Below are 17,621 nucleotides of genomic sequence, written 5' to 3' on the forward strand. Positions count from 1 at the left end.
GAGCTCTGGCTATAAGTCCAAACAAATGTGACAACCTGTGAGGAAAAAGCCAAGTGAAGAATAGTGATAATGTTGTGGCTTGCAGCCACAGTGAAACTCACAGTGGAAACAGTTTCACAGTTTCTCACAGTGAAACTGGCTAACTAGCCAGTGTGTTCACTGGCCCATTCCATGCTGTAGCTGTCACTCTGGGCCTTACTATAATGATTTATAATTGACTCTTTTAAAGAAATAATAGGAAAGTTACCATCTTTACACATGCCCAGATTTTCTTACTCTTACTCACGTCCAAATTTGTTGTCCCCCTTATGCTGTTGCACCTTCTTTTCCACTCTTAGTTCAGAAAAAAATTGGTTGTGACGGTCACTATATTATTCTGAGTAAAACAGAAAAAAAATATTTTCCCAGCTGTGTCCAGAAAATCCAGACACACAAGGAAAATCCAACAAATAATTAACTCAGACTTTCCATCTGTAGATAGTGGTGTTTCTGGTTAGGCTTTTTTAACAGCATTATTTTTTTATATTGTTAGCCTTCTTCTCCCTCAATACAAAAGAGAGTCTCTTTGATTTGAAATGCAATGTCCTGAGAAATTTTCTGGTGAGTACACCTAGATGATTGGTTACTTGTCATTTTCTGCCTTTTGAAAAGGAAAGATTATCTGGAAGTGAGTTTCCTGTAATACTTCCCTGTGAGAAGAGAATAATGAGCAAGACAGCAACATTTTTATTGGCAAAAAATTACAGAGTTTATGCAATGGTTACACTTTGCAGAACACTGATTTTAATACACTACTTTTTTATTTTTCCTTCTTATTTTTTTCTTCATTATGGGGTGGTATAGTGAGGTAGGGTATTTTCAGCTGTGAGTTTTTGACCCAGACAATTAAGTTTGTCTTAGAAAGTGGTGGGAAGAGACTGGTGCCATCTGGCTGGAACAGGCACTGACACAGCAATGCTCAATCCATGCATCCACCTAGGTGCTGCCCTGCTGATGAGAGAAAGCACACTATGACCCCTGTGTTGTGACCAGAAGCAGGTTTGACCCATGGGTTATAGTCAGAAAAACAGGTTTGGTTTGCTGCCCTGCTCCCACTATGGTGGTCAAGTGTGAGCTTGCTTGGCAAGCACACCTTGGCAGCCCTTGACACTGCCTGTCTTATCCATTTTCCTGTTTATTGGCCTCCTGGTTTTTGTACTCAAGACTCTTTGCAAACAAGCAGTACACTATAACCACTTTTTTGCCCTAGGTACCAGTTTTGCTACCTGGCATACCCAAACTTGGTATTTTCAATACTGTGACCTGGGCAATCTCAGTTGAGAACATTACTAGAGCAGTCTTGGCTTTGCAAGGCTCCGCTCCTCCAAATACTCCCAGCAACTGCCTTTGCAGTTTGGCCACTTCTCACACAAATGCCCCTTATCCAAGCTGTGGGATCCAGCTGTCCCTCATGGTGCTTTCACACTTCTGTCTGCTGCAGCCACCAGCTTCTGAGAGTCTCCCATTTCATGTACCCTGCTCAACTTCATTCTGCACCCATGCCCAGTGTTGACTCCCTGCTCCCTATCACTGTCCATGGCTAGGGAATTCGGAGCAGCTTGGCCACTGCACAGGCTGAACTTGACTGCTTGCCATCTTCTGAATTTTTAATTTTTTTTTTTTAATTTCTATTTGGGTTGTGTAAAAATACACGCGGTATGCTTACAACTGAATTCTTTTACAATTAAGAGCTCTCTCCAACTGTGATATGTAGCTCATAAGTACTTAGCAAGCTGCCAGGTTTTGTGCCAGCTTTTTGTGACTTTTATTTTGTTTAATATAACTACCTGGAAATTTATATCAAGTGTTTGGACAAAAAATACAGATTTCCTTCATAAATATACTAACCCCACCACATTTTTCTGCTGATTGCTCATTCATAGAAATGTTTTAGGATTTAATAGGGCCCTTCTGCAGAAAACAATGATCAATAGTGTAAGAAACACCAGTTTGTGCCAGTTTCAGGACTCCATCACCCTTCTTTTCAGAGAAGTTAACGAAGAACTAGATGCACACACAGAAGAGGCTTGCAGGACCATCCTCCCTCGGGCTGGCAAATGCTCTCCTTTCCCAGGCACAGAGCATATTCCTGGCAGCCTAAATGTCTGGGTGACTCAGGCTAGGTGCCAGGATCAGAGAGAAAAGGTCAAATTTCTCTCAACACAAATAGTGGGGGGAAAGCTTCAAACTGGCGTGCAGTGGCTGCATCAGCCACCTAGGTGCCCAGGGCAGGGGGATGTGCCTTGCAAGGGACATGACCAGCCCCGCACTCCAGCCCTGCTTTTGCTCCCAGCTGCCTCCTGGCCTGCAGTCGCATGACCTCAGCCTGTCAGGGAAGAGGCAGGCAGAGTGCATCAACTCCCCGGAGATTCAGGCGCTGGGTGGTTTATTTTTCCGCTGCATTAGCCATTTCAGATGGGGTACAGATGGGGAATCAGCAGCCTGTGCTGCTCCCACACCGACTCCCGGGGCCCCCAGGGTGTCTGACAGATGGGACAAAACCCTGTCGGGGCCAAAACATGTTTGGCATCACAGCTGCGGCTGGGGGAGAGGAGAGGGGTGAAGCAATTCAGCACGCCGGCACAATTCAGCCACAGACGATGGGCACGGAGGAGCTGCATCACAGGGACCTCTTCGGGACCCACGCCAACTGTTTAAGGGGATGGAAAGACAGGTTTTCACTCACCTGTTCCCAAAGGACAGAAACAACTGGATTAGAGTGTTGCTGAGCAGAGCAGGGGACAGGTCCTATGCTGCTCCTGGGGTGGATAGTTAAAAGACAGCCTGTGGTGCTGGGGAGCAGGCAGGAGTCTTAGGATTGGGAGAAGGGAAGTTGTAGGAAAAGAAGAGAATGCCTTCTGAAATACAGTGTACACCACTGCCACCCAGATGACAGAGACAGCACAGTCTGCTGACACGTGATGTGGGTATAAAGCAGGAGCACTACTCTTTGGGTAAACGTGGAGCTGGAACTGCTGAGAAATAGTGGGTTCACTCTAGAAGCAGTGTGTATTCTGCATGCCACAGCCCTATTGTGAAGACCATGGGGAGGTGCTGCTATATGGAGCCCCCAGACAAACTGGAAGAGCCCAGAGATGGTGCTGCTACCCCTGTCTTATTGCCAAACAGGGAAAGCTTTAGGCCAGAGTGCTTCAAGCATTATGCCTGGATGTACGTTTATCCTGCTGGAAATGGATTTTTTCCCCATGGGACTGAAGAAAAGCTGAGATCGCCCAGTGCTGGCAGGGAGGCCGGCTCTGGCACTCAGCTATGAAGCGAGTGGGGAACAAAGCAGGGCTGTCTCCTCAGGCACAGAGGTGCTGCTCTGTCTGGGTGTGGTACTTATGTCAGTGACTTCATAGTGATGCACTTCTACCACCAGCACTGTCCAAAGCCTTTCAGAAGAGCACAGCATTAGACAACAACCTTGCCTACCACCTAACACACAGATTTTTTTTACCCATGCTCATAATGAAGCAAACATACAGTTTATTCAGTGCCTCCTGGTCCTCAGAGGTTGTTCCAGAAAGCCTATCCTCAAATTTGATTGGTTAAAACCGAAGAAGTTTTCAGCGGCCACTGAACAAAACACAGATATACTAAACTTACAGAAACTGACAGCCTTCTTTATTCAGTCTGCCAGCTAATTGTGTGGTTAACTCTTCTATGTAAGCTAATGAGATCTGGAGGTATTTTCTAAGCCACAGCTCTTGACAGGGAAACCCCACTTTTACTTAAAAGAACAAGGCTCAGAGGTCCTATTTAGAGAAATTATAATGATGTGGCTGAGTGCGCTAAAACCTGACGATGCAAGAGAGCTTCCAGCAAACCGTGAAAAAAACAAAGGTGGAAAATCAGTTTCGAGTGTTCAGATGGGGTTACTCCGAAGACATCTGCTCTCTTCTGCTTTGTGAAGTCGGACTGCGAGGGAAAGCCCCAAGGCTTTCTGAAGCCTTTTCTACAAAGGCTTCTGCTTTTTCTTTTTTTCTTTTTTTTCCCTCTTCGCCCCCCCCCCCCCCCCCCCCCCCGCCTGCGAGCCGCACTGAGGGGATTTAAGAGCAGAGTACGGCATGTCCCAGCCCCCGCGGGCTTTGGACGTGTTCCTGCTCAGCGCTGCTGCTGCGGGCACGCGGTCTAGGTTGTGCTTTTCACCCTATTGCTTTGCTAATCCTGAAATAATTTTTTTTTTTTTCTTTCTTAAAAAATCTTTTCAAGGAACACGTGGTGCACTTCGCTCCCCTCCCCGCCCCTACATCGCGCCGACCCCCGCCCCCGTCTCCCTGCCCTCCCCTCCCGGGCCGCCGCCCCGCCCCGCCCCGCCGGGCCCGGCCCGGCCCCGCCGCCCGGCCCGCGCCGCTCCGCGCCCACCGCGCTGCCGGGCTCCGCTGCGGGCCGGGGGGTGCCACGGCCCGGCCCGGCTCGACACAGCCCGGCTCGGCGCGGCCGGGCTCGGCGCGGCCCGGCAGGAGGGCGGCTGCGATCCGCCGCGGCCGGCGATGGGAGATGGAGGGAGCCGGCGGTGCGGTAAGGGCCGGCGTGTGCCCGTGTGGGTGCGGGGGTTGCGCTCAGCCGGAGGCACTTTTTCCCATTTACTTTGAATTTTTACTTTTTCTTTTCAACCTCCCCCTTTCTTTTTTATTCTTTCTGTTTTCTTTTTGTTACCCTCTTTCCCTTCTTCCTTCTTCCCTTATCCCTTTTCCTCTTTCCCTTTATTGTTTTGTTTTTCCCCTCAATTTCTTTCTCTCTCTCTCTCTGTTTGGGGTTTTTTTTTTTTTTTTTGGTTGTTGTTTTTTTTTTTTTTTTTTTTTTTAAATCCTTTTCGCGGTTCCCTAAGGGAGAAAGCTCGGAGCCCACTTCTGTGCTCGTAACTGCTAGATCTCCAGCTGCAGCGGGGAAGCGGCACTCAGGGCTGGAACCCCGAGCTTGCATATCGTGCAGTTCGTTTCGCTTGTGTCTCCAAGTAACTTGTCTGTGAAACACATCGGCACTGTTGCTGCGCTGACAAGCTCGCGCAGTCTAGCCAAATTCTTGACTTAAACAAGATGTCAGAAAAGTCAGCGTTTGGCTGAGTAGTAGCATTGCCACTTTCAGGGCAAGAGTGGGGTTTAGATGATTTCACCAAAAGTGTAAAACTAGAATATTAAACTATGCAAGCATGCTTCTGTGCAGTTGAGCTGCTATCTTCATCCTTGCTCCCGGGAACTGGAGCTACACTTTTCAATGGGAACATAAGCATACAGTTGTCATGAGTTTGAACTTCACACAAACCCACTGAAGTTGCTAACTCCCATATAGATATTTCCGTGCTACAAACATCAGTTAACCTGGCACCCACAGGGTCCAGTTAGTATATTGTAAGGCAAAGCCACATGTATCTGTTACTGAAGTGATTTGGGTGTGTAGTAGGCAACTGCAAGTACTATTAGTTTTGTACCTTCAGTCACACTTTAATTCCGTCTGGGCATAGGACCATTAACACAGAAAGTCAAATGCAGTATTTGTAATGGAACTGGAGGTTGCACACCCGGTGTTTGAAGCAATTGTAATAGACCGCTGAGAGTCATCTAAGCCTTTCTGGTTTAGCTAGTAGAAAGAAGCCTCTTTCTACTCCAAATGCTTTTTCATCAGTCATATCCTTAGTTGATGTGTTTCAGCACATGAAATGCTCTCTGTCCTAACTCTGTTAATTTACCCAGAGTTGGTTTTGGGGCATGCTTTTGGTGTGAGAGAGCTGAGGTTTAGCATGTAGGAGACCCTGTGCAAGTCGTCCCATTCAGTTAGAGCCTTGGTTCATTGGGGAGTGTAAGAACATCCTTTGCGGTACCTGGGTTGTTAAGAAAAAATCCAAGAAACTTAAATGCTGCTGTTTTCAAAACCTGAAACAAGTTTTGAAGCAAAAAACCTAGAACTTCTTCTTAATCCACACAGAAAATTCTTGCACAACTGACCTGTGTGAAAGTGGTTCTCTTGTGCTATTTGTGCTTAAGTGGATTATTTCATTTATTATTTTCAATTTGATCTCTGTGCCATTAAACTGAGAAGGAAAAGAGCAGTGAGGATCTTAATGAATGTGCTAGTGGCGCTTTTTTTTTTTTTTTTTTTTTTTTTTTTTTTTTTTTTTTTTTTTTTTTTTAGAAAATCCTTCTTTACTGTTGTCAAGGTGCATAGCTGAAAGACGTGGATGTTGTTCAGAGTATTTCCTCTCCCTGCCTCCACACCAACACAGTCCTTTCTGTTCTTGCCCATCACACCAGGGAAGTCTTTCAATTGATTTTGCAGCTTTGATATAAGAGATGGTTTGGGGTTTGATCCCTGTGGACTGAAGAGGCAGGCTCTCTGTGGGAGTGCCACGGAGCATCTCTGCAGGCGCTTGTCTCTGTGCGTGTGTTGTGAGACAAGTGCTGGAAGATTCAGCGTTTAGGCAGCACAAGTTGTACACGACACAAGGCCACCAGTGCTAAAGTAAGGGTGCTTGGGCTGTGGCTGATAAACTGTCTTTGTGCATGCACAGTAGCTGATTGCTTGAAACCATCCCTGCTTCACGGAGAGACCGACTGGCAGACCTGAGGGCTGGAGTGATTTTTCTCAGGCATGTGTTTCTCCTTGGAGAACCTCTGTTTGCTTGCAAGGGTCTTGAGAGAGAGCAAGAGGCTGGGGTACTGCTGGGTGCTGATTTAAAGGTAATTTAGAGATAGCCCAATGTGGTGGCCTAGTGAAGGGACCCCAAGAAAAGAAGGGACAGGGTTGTATCTGCAGAGTAAGATTATGTGGATGAGTCCCTAGGGTACTGGGGAGCCATCTACCAAGCTGCTGTTCTTCAGCTGAGGCTGGACAAACCTGTGAATTGCTGCCAAAACCCAAAGACTGGGGCTGTCAGAGTATCCTGCTCGAGATCAGCTCTGCCTTGAGAGTGCTGAGGATCCCCAGGGTGCAGCAGCTGTTAGAGTTGCTTGGCGTGAGTCTTGCTGAGCTCACCCAGCATAGGTGGGAGAATGTTCCTGGGCTCAGCAGGGACATATGCCACCCACCATCCTTGAAGGGACATTTCCTTGCAAATGGTCCCTGATGGAGAGCTGGCTTCTGGTGGAGCAGGGATTTCTCGATTTGCCTGTCCCACCCAGACCTGCTCTGTGACCTAGGTGGTTCGTTGCATTCTGACTGGTTGTAAAATTGCGTGTGGCTCTTTCCCTCTGGAAGTTTGGCTGAGAAGTGGGATATGTGCTAGGGAGCTTCTCTGGACAGTCACTGTACAGCCAAGTGGGTCTGCAGATAAACAAATTCAGGTCTTGTGCAGTTTGTGTCCTAAATTTCTGAATATCTTTCTAAACTGATTGATGCCCTCTAAACCCCATGATCACAGAGACTATTTCCAGACCTTATTTTCCTGTTTTTAGTGATGTGAAATTGAGGTTGGGGGTATGTGTGTGTTAGAAATAATTTTGCACTGTTAGATGAAAAGGCTGTTTGAGACTGGCTCAAAGTGTCTGCCTGACACTTTCATTCTGGATGTAAGTGTTCTATTACTCTCAGGAATGGCACTGTTTGAAGTATACTTCTGCAGTATGTTTCCAGATACTTTCTCCGAGTGCAGCTCCTCCTTGCTTCTGAGATGTTTCTTGCTGTTTTGCCAGCTTCTGTTTGAGACCACAGACTCCTGTGATGCTAATTCATCCAAACGTTTCTTCTCTGCATTAAAGAGATGAGCAAGGCAGTTTGTGGATGGTGCTTAAAAGCAGGGTGGGGTGAGAGCTAGCCCTCTGGGATCTGGCTTGGTTGCTACAGGGTTGAATCAGGAGTCAGAGCAGCTTGGTTATTATCTAGCCCTTGAAGCTTGAATGGCTCCTGAATTGACTGTACTTCCTGGATGCTGTAAGTAAAAAAACCTGTTTGGGCACTGGATCAGGCTGTCGTCAGGGATCAAGCTGTCCATCAGAGTGTGAGCACTGCATTTCCACCTCCACTGAGTACCTCAGCCACCAGTGATGGCTGTGGGAAGTATGTGGTGTTTGCTGTGGCTTCCCTTGGTAACTGCACGGAAAGATTTTCAGTGTTGCAACTGCTGGGATAAGCCAAAGGAAACCAGGCTGGAGCTGGCTTCTGAGGAAGGCCTGCAAGGGTAGAAACACACTGGTCACTTCTGTGCTTGCCAAGAGCATCATGTCATAGCCACAGCAACTTTCTGCTGCCTGGTGAAAAGATGGTCTTGCCCAGGACCATGGGTTGGACTTGATCACGATGGGTTCCTTCCAACTCAGTGTATCTTATGATTCTATGACTGAAAAGAGGCTCTTGTCTTGAAACTGTGTTGCAGTAGTCTGGGAGTAGTTTTAAGAAAACAACCTAAATGGCACCCATTACATAATACAAGCCTCCCTTTTTACAGAAGCAATGAATGAGGCTTGCTTTCTCGTTTTTGGCATGAAATGGCACAGTGGAAGAGGTGGCTTAAAGTGTACTCATTATTTTTTTACAACAGTTTTCAAATGGGAAGTGTCATTTGAGTAATAACTGCTTCTCCCAGGCTGAATGCATGCCAAGTGTGATGACAAGATGCACTTAGGCCTGGGATATGTCTGAATGTCAGACAGAAGAATGCTTGCCAGGGAAGCCCTGTTCTCAAGAGGAAACAAATTCTAGTACCAGCAAGTTCTGGTTGCTGTCAGCTGTCTTGTCTGTGGACTTGCTGTGACTTAATGAGGAAGAAAGAAGAGGTATTAACTTCCTCACTAGTGGGACATGATCGCCAGCTGGCCTGTGTTGTGCTGCTTGTGGGGGATGTAACATCTCTGGTGTCTTCTGCCTTCCTGCCACAGCTGAAACTGCCTGTTGGCTCCTGACTGCTTGTGGGGCCATAGCTGCCCAACAGTGCTGCAGTCCTTAAAGTGCACTCTGTTAGCAAGCAAACAGTCTTACAACAATATTTTGAGTCTCCCACTGCCTGCCCATCAGGAGAAATTTGTTGATGTGTTTTCTTGCTTCTGCCTCAATTGTGTCTGAGATAAGATGGCTCAGATCAACCTTCAGTCAAATTTCTGTTCCAAAAAACTTCTGTTAAATCTAGGTAAGAAAAAACTGCTGAGGTGAAAGCTGTAAAATTAATTTAAATATATGATATGAAATAACCATGCAGAATCAATAAGCTATGTCTAAGTTTGCAGGAGATACATACCCCTTTTTGTGTAGTCCATTGCTGTGTTATAATTCTGCAGTTTGTGCTTGCCACAGAGAAAATGCAGATTTTTTCACTTCTGCAGATGTAAATTCTTCCATTGTAGAGTGGTCTGATGGTCTGATGGTTGGGTGTGGGGTGTTGTTTTTTTTTTTTTTTTTTTTTTTTTACCCATTCACTGAAGTGGAATATTTTAATCACTTGGGGATACTATCTTAAAACTATATTAAATTTATAATATTGATTTGGAAAATTAAGATGATCTCCTCAATACCGTGTCCTTCCATCCATAAAAGCAGTGTATATTTAGCTGGACATAAAGAATGTACAGCCCACAGCAAAAGATGCTCTTTGTAAATATTCAAGGGACAGCAGATGTTAGCCTGGGTTCTGGGAAGAATTTAGTTGCTTAAAGATACAGAACTAACTTCTGGTAGGCTCATAAAGCCTTTAGGTATACTCAAATTTTAGCTTCCATGGAGTAGAAATCCATGTGGAGCAGACCTGTAGCCTGTCTAAACATTGTTCTGCCATCTGAGATACCTAAAGAGGATGGAAGCACATTACCTGCTGAAGAAAAGCAGTCTGTCAGTTTGCTAAATATACTGGAACAGATTGAACAAAAACAGTAAATGCAATATGTCTACTACATGCATCACTGAATTCTCTGGATAACTAGTACTCTTTGCACAGTTTTTCTTAAATCATATCCTCACCCCAATGCTTTTTGACATAATTTGAGAAAAAATACTTGCACTGTGGCTTTATAAAAGTTTGGGGGGGTGTTTCATTATCTCTGTGTGTTATGTCTAAGAACATGGTGGTTCAGACATGAGCTGAAGAGCTGAAGCCTTTTTCTCAGAGGGCTTGTTTTGATTCTTGTCTATACCTTAGAAATAATGCACAGATATCCAAAGGTCCATACAGCATGCATCAAAAATCACTCACTTGGCAAATACAAAATGCTGAGTGGCCTTTAATGGTAAAATGTAATCATACAGACTTTGAATTAATATGCTGTCCACAACCATGTAGTTATAGCTCAGACAGCATCAGCCTTTGCATAATAAAAATTAATTCTGTGTAACAGCTGACTTCTTCCCAACAACTTCAATGAAACAACAAAGCAAACATTTCTTTAAGGGGAGAAAAACTCAGGTGCAGTTCTAAAACAAGGCGACCAGACTGGAAACAAATTTTACCTCCTTGATACTGCTGCTAAGGCATTAATTTGAGGGTTTTTTTGTCACTGTTCCCAGTTTCTTTTCCTAAGCAGCAAGTCCTTTGCTTAATTTCTGAACTGAGCCTCTCTTTAGACACTGAACTTCTGTGAAGTCTGCCTTTGCTCAGGGAGAGCAGCTTTGATAGTATCTGCATCCTTTCAGTTTTGCTCTCTCCAGCCTGACTGCTTCCTGTGAGGCTGCTTATAGTAAACAAATCCTGTAGTGCTGGGAATAATGGCATAGGAAGCCTGCAGTGCCCTGGTGCCTTTCAGTGATCCCTGGGGTAAGCTGTGGAGTGTGTTGTGGTGATGACTCAAGAGGAGCCGGCTGGATGATACCAAGCCTGAGGTCTGTCCACTCCATGGCCATGCCAAAGCCTGGGTGAGCAGGTTAATACTGACTCACTGCACTGATGTAATCACTGATGTGGATTCAAGGCTGCTTTAGCCCAGGAGCATGTATGTGGTCATGGAGGTCAGCAGAGGTCCAGGAAGAGTTCAGCTTAGAGATTTATGAGAAGGATGTGATTTCAACATCGTTGGGGGTTTGAATCCCTTGAACTTGTTCACCCTCCTCATCAGATATATCATTATTTTGGTTTCTGTGACATTGCTTTGCAAGGAGGTTGGTGGTTTTGACTACAAACTGTACGAGGAACCATGTCCTTTTTGGTGTGGTGCTGACTCCCAATACCTTCTTTTGTTGTCTTCTGGCTGTTGCATTAAAAAAAATGGTGCTGAATTTCTGATTGTTCATTTTTTTCAGGCCCCTTATAATTGCAATCACCTCTGCCGCATCTCCCAGTTGCCTCCTAGCTGAAAAGTCTTTCATGATCCTCTCTAAAGTCCTGACTTCTCTGCTGGAAAACAGCTATAGGCAGTGCTCTCACATAAGCCTGTTCTTTCCTCCCCACCTTCTGGCTTTCTACACATATCCCTACATCTCCTGATGGTTAGGAATTAGTTTAAAACCCAGGCTGAGATTTCTTCTCTTTCAAAACCTTGGCTAGCATTAAGTTTTAGCAGCTCCAGCTGAGATTTAACCGTGCAAAGCTTCTGTTTTTTTTGAATTTTAATCTATTTTACTAATGCTTTAGTTCAAGAATTGCAAACATGTATTAGTGTGGGGAGGTATGAGGAAAACACAAGTATGATGTATGAGGTCACGTGGAATTAAGCACTACAACTCTTGCTAGTGGTCCTTCTGTGAGCTCTTCCTGTGATGTTTGTGCACTAGGTTTCACCAGTTAGCAAGTTTATTTTAATGCCGGTTTTCTGTATTTAATCCTGTTACTTAGGAAAGTGAATTTTAAAAAGCTCAACAGGCATAGTCTTTTCAGAACAATTGGTATGACCTGTCAAAAGCAGTGAAGCTTGCTAAGCTTTTGGCCATGCAGGGATGATGTGACAGCAGAGGCAGAGCTCTCAGTTCAGGGTTCTGTAAAGACTTGTCCATGACATTGCAACTTGCTTGCGAAGGTTTTAAAATCTGTGGGAACCTTCTGTCCATCATTCCTGCTGAGTGCCTAAGCTTATTGTGTCAGGGTATTTGATAGGTTGCTGACAGGCAATTGAATTTTTTGCTGCTAGAGATATCGGTGAAGCAGTGAGAATGGAACAAGCATAGCCTGGGATTAGAAATGGTCCAGGTGTGGCTGTGAAGTTTTCCATAGTAGACTGTGATTTACAGGCATTCTTCAAGGCTCTTTTCTGCTTTCTCACAATACTGCAGCGTTTCCCTAGTAGCCTCAATGAAACCTCCAAAAGGTGCTGCCATTGCAGGGATATTGTTGCCTGCTGTCAGGATGCTGACATCCAGTGGTGATATGGTTGAGGGAGAAGGCAGGGAGCTCTGGGAAACAGAACTGTGCACATGTGAAAGCATGTAAAACTGAGGCTTCCTCATGGTATGGCTTAGCTGTGGAGACATGCTGGAAGATGCTTGCACCTGTCTGTCCCAGCTAACTGTTCTTCATGAATGGTCCTTAGGTCACTTCCTTCTGATATTTCCCCTTAGCATGAGTGGTCTCTTGCTGTCCAGAATTTTGGCTGACTCTTGCTCTCTGAAGACTCATGCTTGAGGACCCATCCTGTTCCGCTTTTTCTCAAGCACTTTTCCCAGGTCTCCTGGAAGGAGTGAGTCTGTCTTAACAACATCTGTCCTCTCAGGGACTCTGAAAAATTCCAGACTGTAATCTGCCGTTTGCCATTTAATTATCTCATCCTTTTTTGAATACTTCTTCATTACTATTAGACATTTTCAAAGAAAATGTATGACCTTAAGTGTCAGGAGGCATGGGTTTATAGTGTTTCTTTGTGCTCGGACTGACCTGTTCCTTCTCAGCAGCTGCAGAAAATGTTATCCCAGTCCACGGAGACAGATCCCAGCTTTCCTGTCAGCTCAGCTGAAAATGGTGGTGAGATAGCAAGAGTTTGATGTTCTTCAGTTAAAGCTCTGTGACATGTAGGAATGTGTCATAGTTTGAGACAAGTTAGGAGGAAATGTTCACCCCAAGACAGTATGAAAAGATAAAAAGGCCCCAAGACAAAACCAGTTTGCCCCATAGAATGATCCCAACCAAAACCTTGGTGAAAGTCAAAAGAGGATGCTTTGGTGCTTTTCTTCTGTGGAGAAAGGAGAAACATTTTCTTCAGCTTTTTATGACTCACTCTACCTATCTAAAATCCACTGGGATTTTTGGACAGCAGTTTGAGGGGAGCTTGTGAGTTGAAATGAAATTCATCCAGAGAGAAACTGTGATTCAGGAAAGGCAGCACCTGGGTCTCATCAGGGGCTAAAGATACCTCTCATGGGTGAATTGTTTCTCCTTGCAGATCGTGACCTGCTGCTCCATTTGCACATCCAGACAGCAGAGCAGAGGCAATGTGTGTGCTTGGTACTGGGCTAACTTATCTGTCCTTGGCAGCTCCTGCTTGAAGTAGCAGGAACCCTGTGATCTTAGCATCCTGCTGCTGTTCAGTGCAGTGCTGAGACATTGATTCAGCAGCTTCATTCCTGTGCTGGCCTGAAACCACCACAAGCACCATGGGCTTATCCTAAAGAATCTCTCTGCTCCCTAAACATCAAACAGAAGGCCAGCAAGATGGGACCTCTCTTGACCCATGCCAGTGCCTTGGATGAGGTCAAAAAAACTCGTTCAGTGTGTTGGCAGGAGGTCAGAGGAATGAGGACTGCCAAGTGCAAATTTATGCAGCGTCATAAATGTTATCTAAAATTCACTGAGAGGCAAATGTAGTCTTCCTAAGTCCTGACCAAGAGCTATGACCTAAAGAAGTAGGCTTGATCAAACATGTTCAAACAGACAGAAAGCACTGCAAGAGTGATGCATAAATGGAACTTGCTGCCTCTCTGCCCACAGCATCGCTGGAGCAAAAAATAATATGTATATGGCTTGTGAGAAATTTATGTACAGCTGGGCTGATTTAAGGGTATTGGTGCTCTAAGCGTCACCCTCTCCAGCAGTGACAAAGATGAGATGCATCAGAAGTGGTGGTTAAAGCCCTCTGAGGGAAGCAATTATGAAATGAGCTGACCTGGATGCAGATTTCTTTGCCCTAGAGCTGAGAGAAAAGGCTTAAGCAGGAGTCTTATATCCCTTTCAATCTTGCTTGTATTTAATCTTTGCTAATGCAGCTTGAAAGCACCATGAATGTTTGTCCAGCCCATTTCTGGGCTCCTGATTTCAGGGCATCTTGACTTCTGCAAGGCTTGGGTGAGTGGTAGATCAAAAGAAAGAAAGGAGAACACATGTTGTCTCTTGATTTGGACATTGGTAAAGCAATAGTCTTAAAAAACTAGTTATGACTTCAAAGCATCCTCATTCTTTTCCTCTCTTGCATTTTTATTTTTTTAATATTTCTTGTTTGGATGAAATATGGTAAACTTACTCTTAAGCCTGGATCTGGACTTACTTTATACATCCTTTTAGTGCTCTGACAACCTAAATAGATGTTAAATACAGCTGTTCCCGTACACAAGCCAGTATCTGTAATTCTCATCAGCAGTGTTGAGCACTTCTGAAAATCAAGTTACTCCTTTCAGATTAAAAGACTAAGATCTTGCAGCCTCTGTTAAGGCACCTAACTCTGATAGATGATGCCCTATACACTGAAACCCCATTAATTTGACAATTTACTTGTGACTGTTACTGGATGATGCAGAGGGTGCTGTGAGCTGGAGTTTTCTTCTTTGCTTTACAATAAGGTACAGGCAAATAGAGATCCTTGGAACATGTGTTTCCTGGCAGGGATACTCAGTGCAGCAGATGTCTGTGGAACGTCAAAGAGCAAGGCTGAAGGATGGAGAAGCAGTGTCCCAGAGAGGTATAGATCAGAAATTCTTTACTGCTCAGGAACTGGATTGTTCTGTTTATTTTATTTTCCTTTTCATTTATCTGTTACTAGGATTTGGCACAAGGTAGTTGTTAGCCATCCCATCCGTTCACATCTATCTGAGTAGGCTAAATTTTTGTCTGGCTTTGTAAGCTATTCCTGTCTAAGCTGTTGCAGACAAAGAGCCTTCTCCTGTGTACCCTGGCCTCAGCTATTTCTTTTCTAGCCCTCCCTACCTCCCTGCCAGTGAATGAATGCAGCCCTGTAAAGGCAGGACAGACATGGAGATTTCTTCCAAGCTCATTTTGTCATGCTTGTGATAGTCATCTTTGTACTAAAAAGCACTTTATCTGTTCTATCACATCTTTACCAAAGGATTGGATAGGCTGGTAGCATGTGCATCTACGTACTGGAAGCCCTAGTGCAGAGTAGTTGGACTAGGGAACGGTAAATAAATTAGTCCAAGACCCCTGTTAGCCCAAGATCTGCTGTTGACTTAGGGCAGAGTGTTGGACTACATCTTGCAGAACTGGCACAGTGCAGAAAGGTAGGAGAAGAAATGGGTGTAAAAGGCCAGGAGAACCTGGAGCAAAACCATTCTAGAGCATGGGGCAAGATAGCTATTCATCAGTGTGCTCTTGGAAGAAAATGTAATTGTTGGACAGATGGCGCTGGAGGAATATATGGATTTGTGATTCCATCCATCTCTGATTAAAGAGCCATGACTATGGGTTCCTGTGAATTATGTGTCCCTTGTACTTTGAACTTCTGTTTGTATCTGATGCTTATCCTGAGTATTTGATAGAAGTGCATAAAAGTTATTGTTGTCCTGGGGGGCAAAATGTTCCATTAACTTTGTTTTTTAAAGACTGTTTTTGTGAGCTAATGCTTCCACCAATGTAAACCATGCCGTAGCTTGCTATGCCACAACAATTTTCTGCTTCATATGAATATAAAGTTCACTGAAGAATTTATAGAGTTAGTGATTTATTTTATCTGTCACTTCAAACAGAAGAATTATGGGCTCTGTCTTGCCCAGCTGAGAAGAAACTTAATGCTGACTCTAGATGTTTTTTGTACTACAGTTTATTGCTGGTGTGTGCTTTATCTTAGAGATTTGTTTTGTCCCTACCTGTTCAGAAAAGTATTTTGATCTTAGTCCTGTAGCCTTTCTCTCTTCTGAGAAACCAGATTTTGACTTTGTCAGAGTGTTTCTTACAAGAAGGGAGCAGTGGGAAGGTGCTGGTGGCATCGGGTGTGGGTAAAATGGGTTGCTCAATCCATCTGTCCATCCACTCCTCCAGGTGTTCCCCTGCTCAGTGGGCTCACCACCCTGTGTCCCCTCCCTGCCTCCTGGCCAGATAAGCAGGTTTGACTTGTATGGATGGTATGGTTGTAAAACCAAGTTGAGCTCCTATCCTGACCTACACACTAGGTTGCCCAAGAGGGACCCTTAGACAGTACTCGTACCTGCTTGCATCCTTCTTCCTTTTTTTAATCATCCTTGTTGTAGTCCTTGCTCCTCACTTTCTCTGCCCCACTCTCTTTTCAGAGAAACAGCCTGCCCCATTTCTGGTTTTCCTATGGGTCCCAGTTTTATGACATACATACTCTCAAATTTGCTATTTCTGGTACTATTCCCTTGATATTTTTAACCCTAATTGGTATTATTGAGATAGTTGGCCAGTGCTGCTGGTCTTTCAGTGGGTAAGCTGGCTAAAGGGTAGGTATAGAGTGGTTAGGTGTTCTAACATCTCTGTTAGATCTTTGTTCTTATTACTGAAATTCTTGGGTTCTGAGTTGGCCCTTGTCTACTCTGGATGATCTTGGTGGTGGCCAAGTGAAATGAATACTTCAGAAATGCTGTCTGAAGGGATTTCATATTCCATCTGCTGTTTTTTAACTAAAAGGTAGATAAGCTTTGTTTATTTTTAACTCTAGGCAGAAGCACTTGTGTGGGATAAGGATGTATCAGCTCATGCCCAGAATGTTGCCAAGGCCAAATATGAATTTTTATTTGGCTTGGAAGAAAAGAAGTCTTCAGGAATGGGTAAGTGCTGTTTATTACTATTGTGTGGAAAAAAACCCCAAAAAACCAAAAAAACAAAAATCCCTTAAGCCACTCAGGAAAGTTCTGCAGAAGCTGCTCCTTTAATGATCCCATGAGGGCTCCCTCACTGTGCTATGCTGCCCTTCACAAGTACCTGGCTATAGGATCCTGCTGATTTGGCCCCAGAAAACAACAGTGTTTCCTTTTCTTATACTCCTGCCATTCTTTCTGGCTTATGTGGGCCACCATGATGTGACAGCAGGGACTCCTGCTGGAGACACATTGGTGGAGAGAGTCCCTGCACTTTTCGTTGTTCAGCCACGAATTCTGCAGTTGCACATGCTGAAACATGGCCATTTCTGCCTGGAGGTCTTTCCAGAAGTGGTCTTTCTACAGGTAGAGCTAGGTAAGATTTTAATTTAAATACTTGAGGTGGTACCCAAACTGCTCTGCCCTCTGTAGTCAGTAATTCCAGAAGTCCAGGTGCAGTATCTAATGTTATGCCTAAGTATCTGTCTTGTTCCTGTTGTCTTCTCGTAAATAAATACTTCTTGTAAATACATTTTCTACCTTTTAAGAGCCCAAGTTTAGAAGAAAATAAATGTAGTTGTTGTAGCTGTTCCTCTTGCTTCATCAAAATTATCAACAAGCCCTGCCCTCTTTGAAAAAGTATTTCCTCAGGCTCTTCTCTTTGTACCTTGATCCTTTCTAATTGCAAACTTTCTGGAATGTCACTTAATTAAAGACTCCCTTGTTGCCAGAAAAAGCCAGCACTTTGTTCAGAAACA

At 44.5% G+C, this 17,621-nt stretch overlaps 1 protein-coding gene across 1 annotated transcript in view; it reads left to right on the plus strand.

The window, feature by feature from the left end:
* Nucleotides 1–4,500: 4,500 nt before the first annotated feature.
* The window catches only part of PSD3 (pleckstrin and Sec7 domain containing 3), a 103,619-nt gene continuing 90,498 nt past the window's right edge, over nt 4,501–17,621 (plus strand). The window contains exons 1-2 of the mRNA XM_066339219.1: nt 4,501–4,563; nt 16,725–16,833. Coding sequence (XP_066195316.1) covers nt 4,543–4,563; nt 16,725–16,833 — 130 coding nt within the window. The 5' untranslated portion in view covers nt 4,501–4,542. The remainder of the gene's footprint in view (nt 4,564–16,724; nt 16,834–17,621) is intronic.

Source organism: Sylvia atricapilla, chromosome Z (genome assembly GCF_009819655.1).
Source record: "Sylvia atricapilla isolate bSylAtr1 chromosome Z, bSylAtr1.pri, whole genome shotgun sequence".
Classification (NCBI taxonomy): domain Eukaryota; kingdom Metazoa; phylum Chordata; class Aves; order Passeriformes; family Sylviidae; genus Sylvia; species Sylvia atricapilla.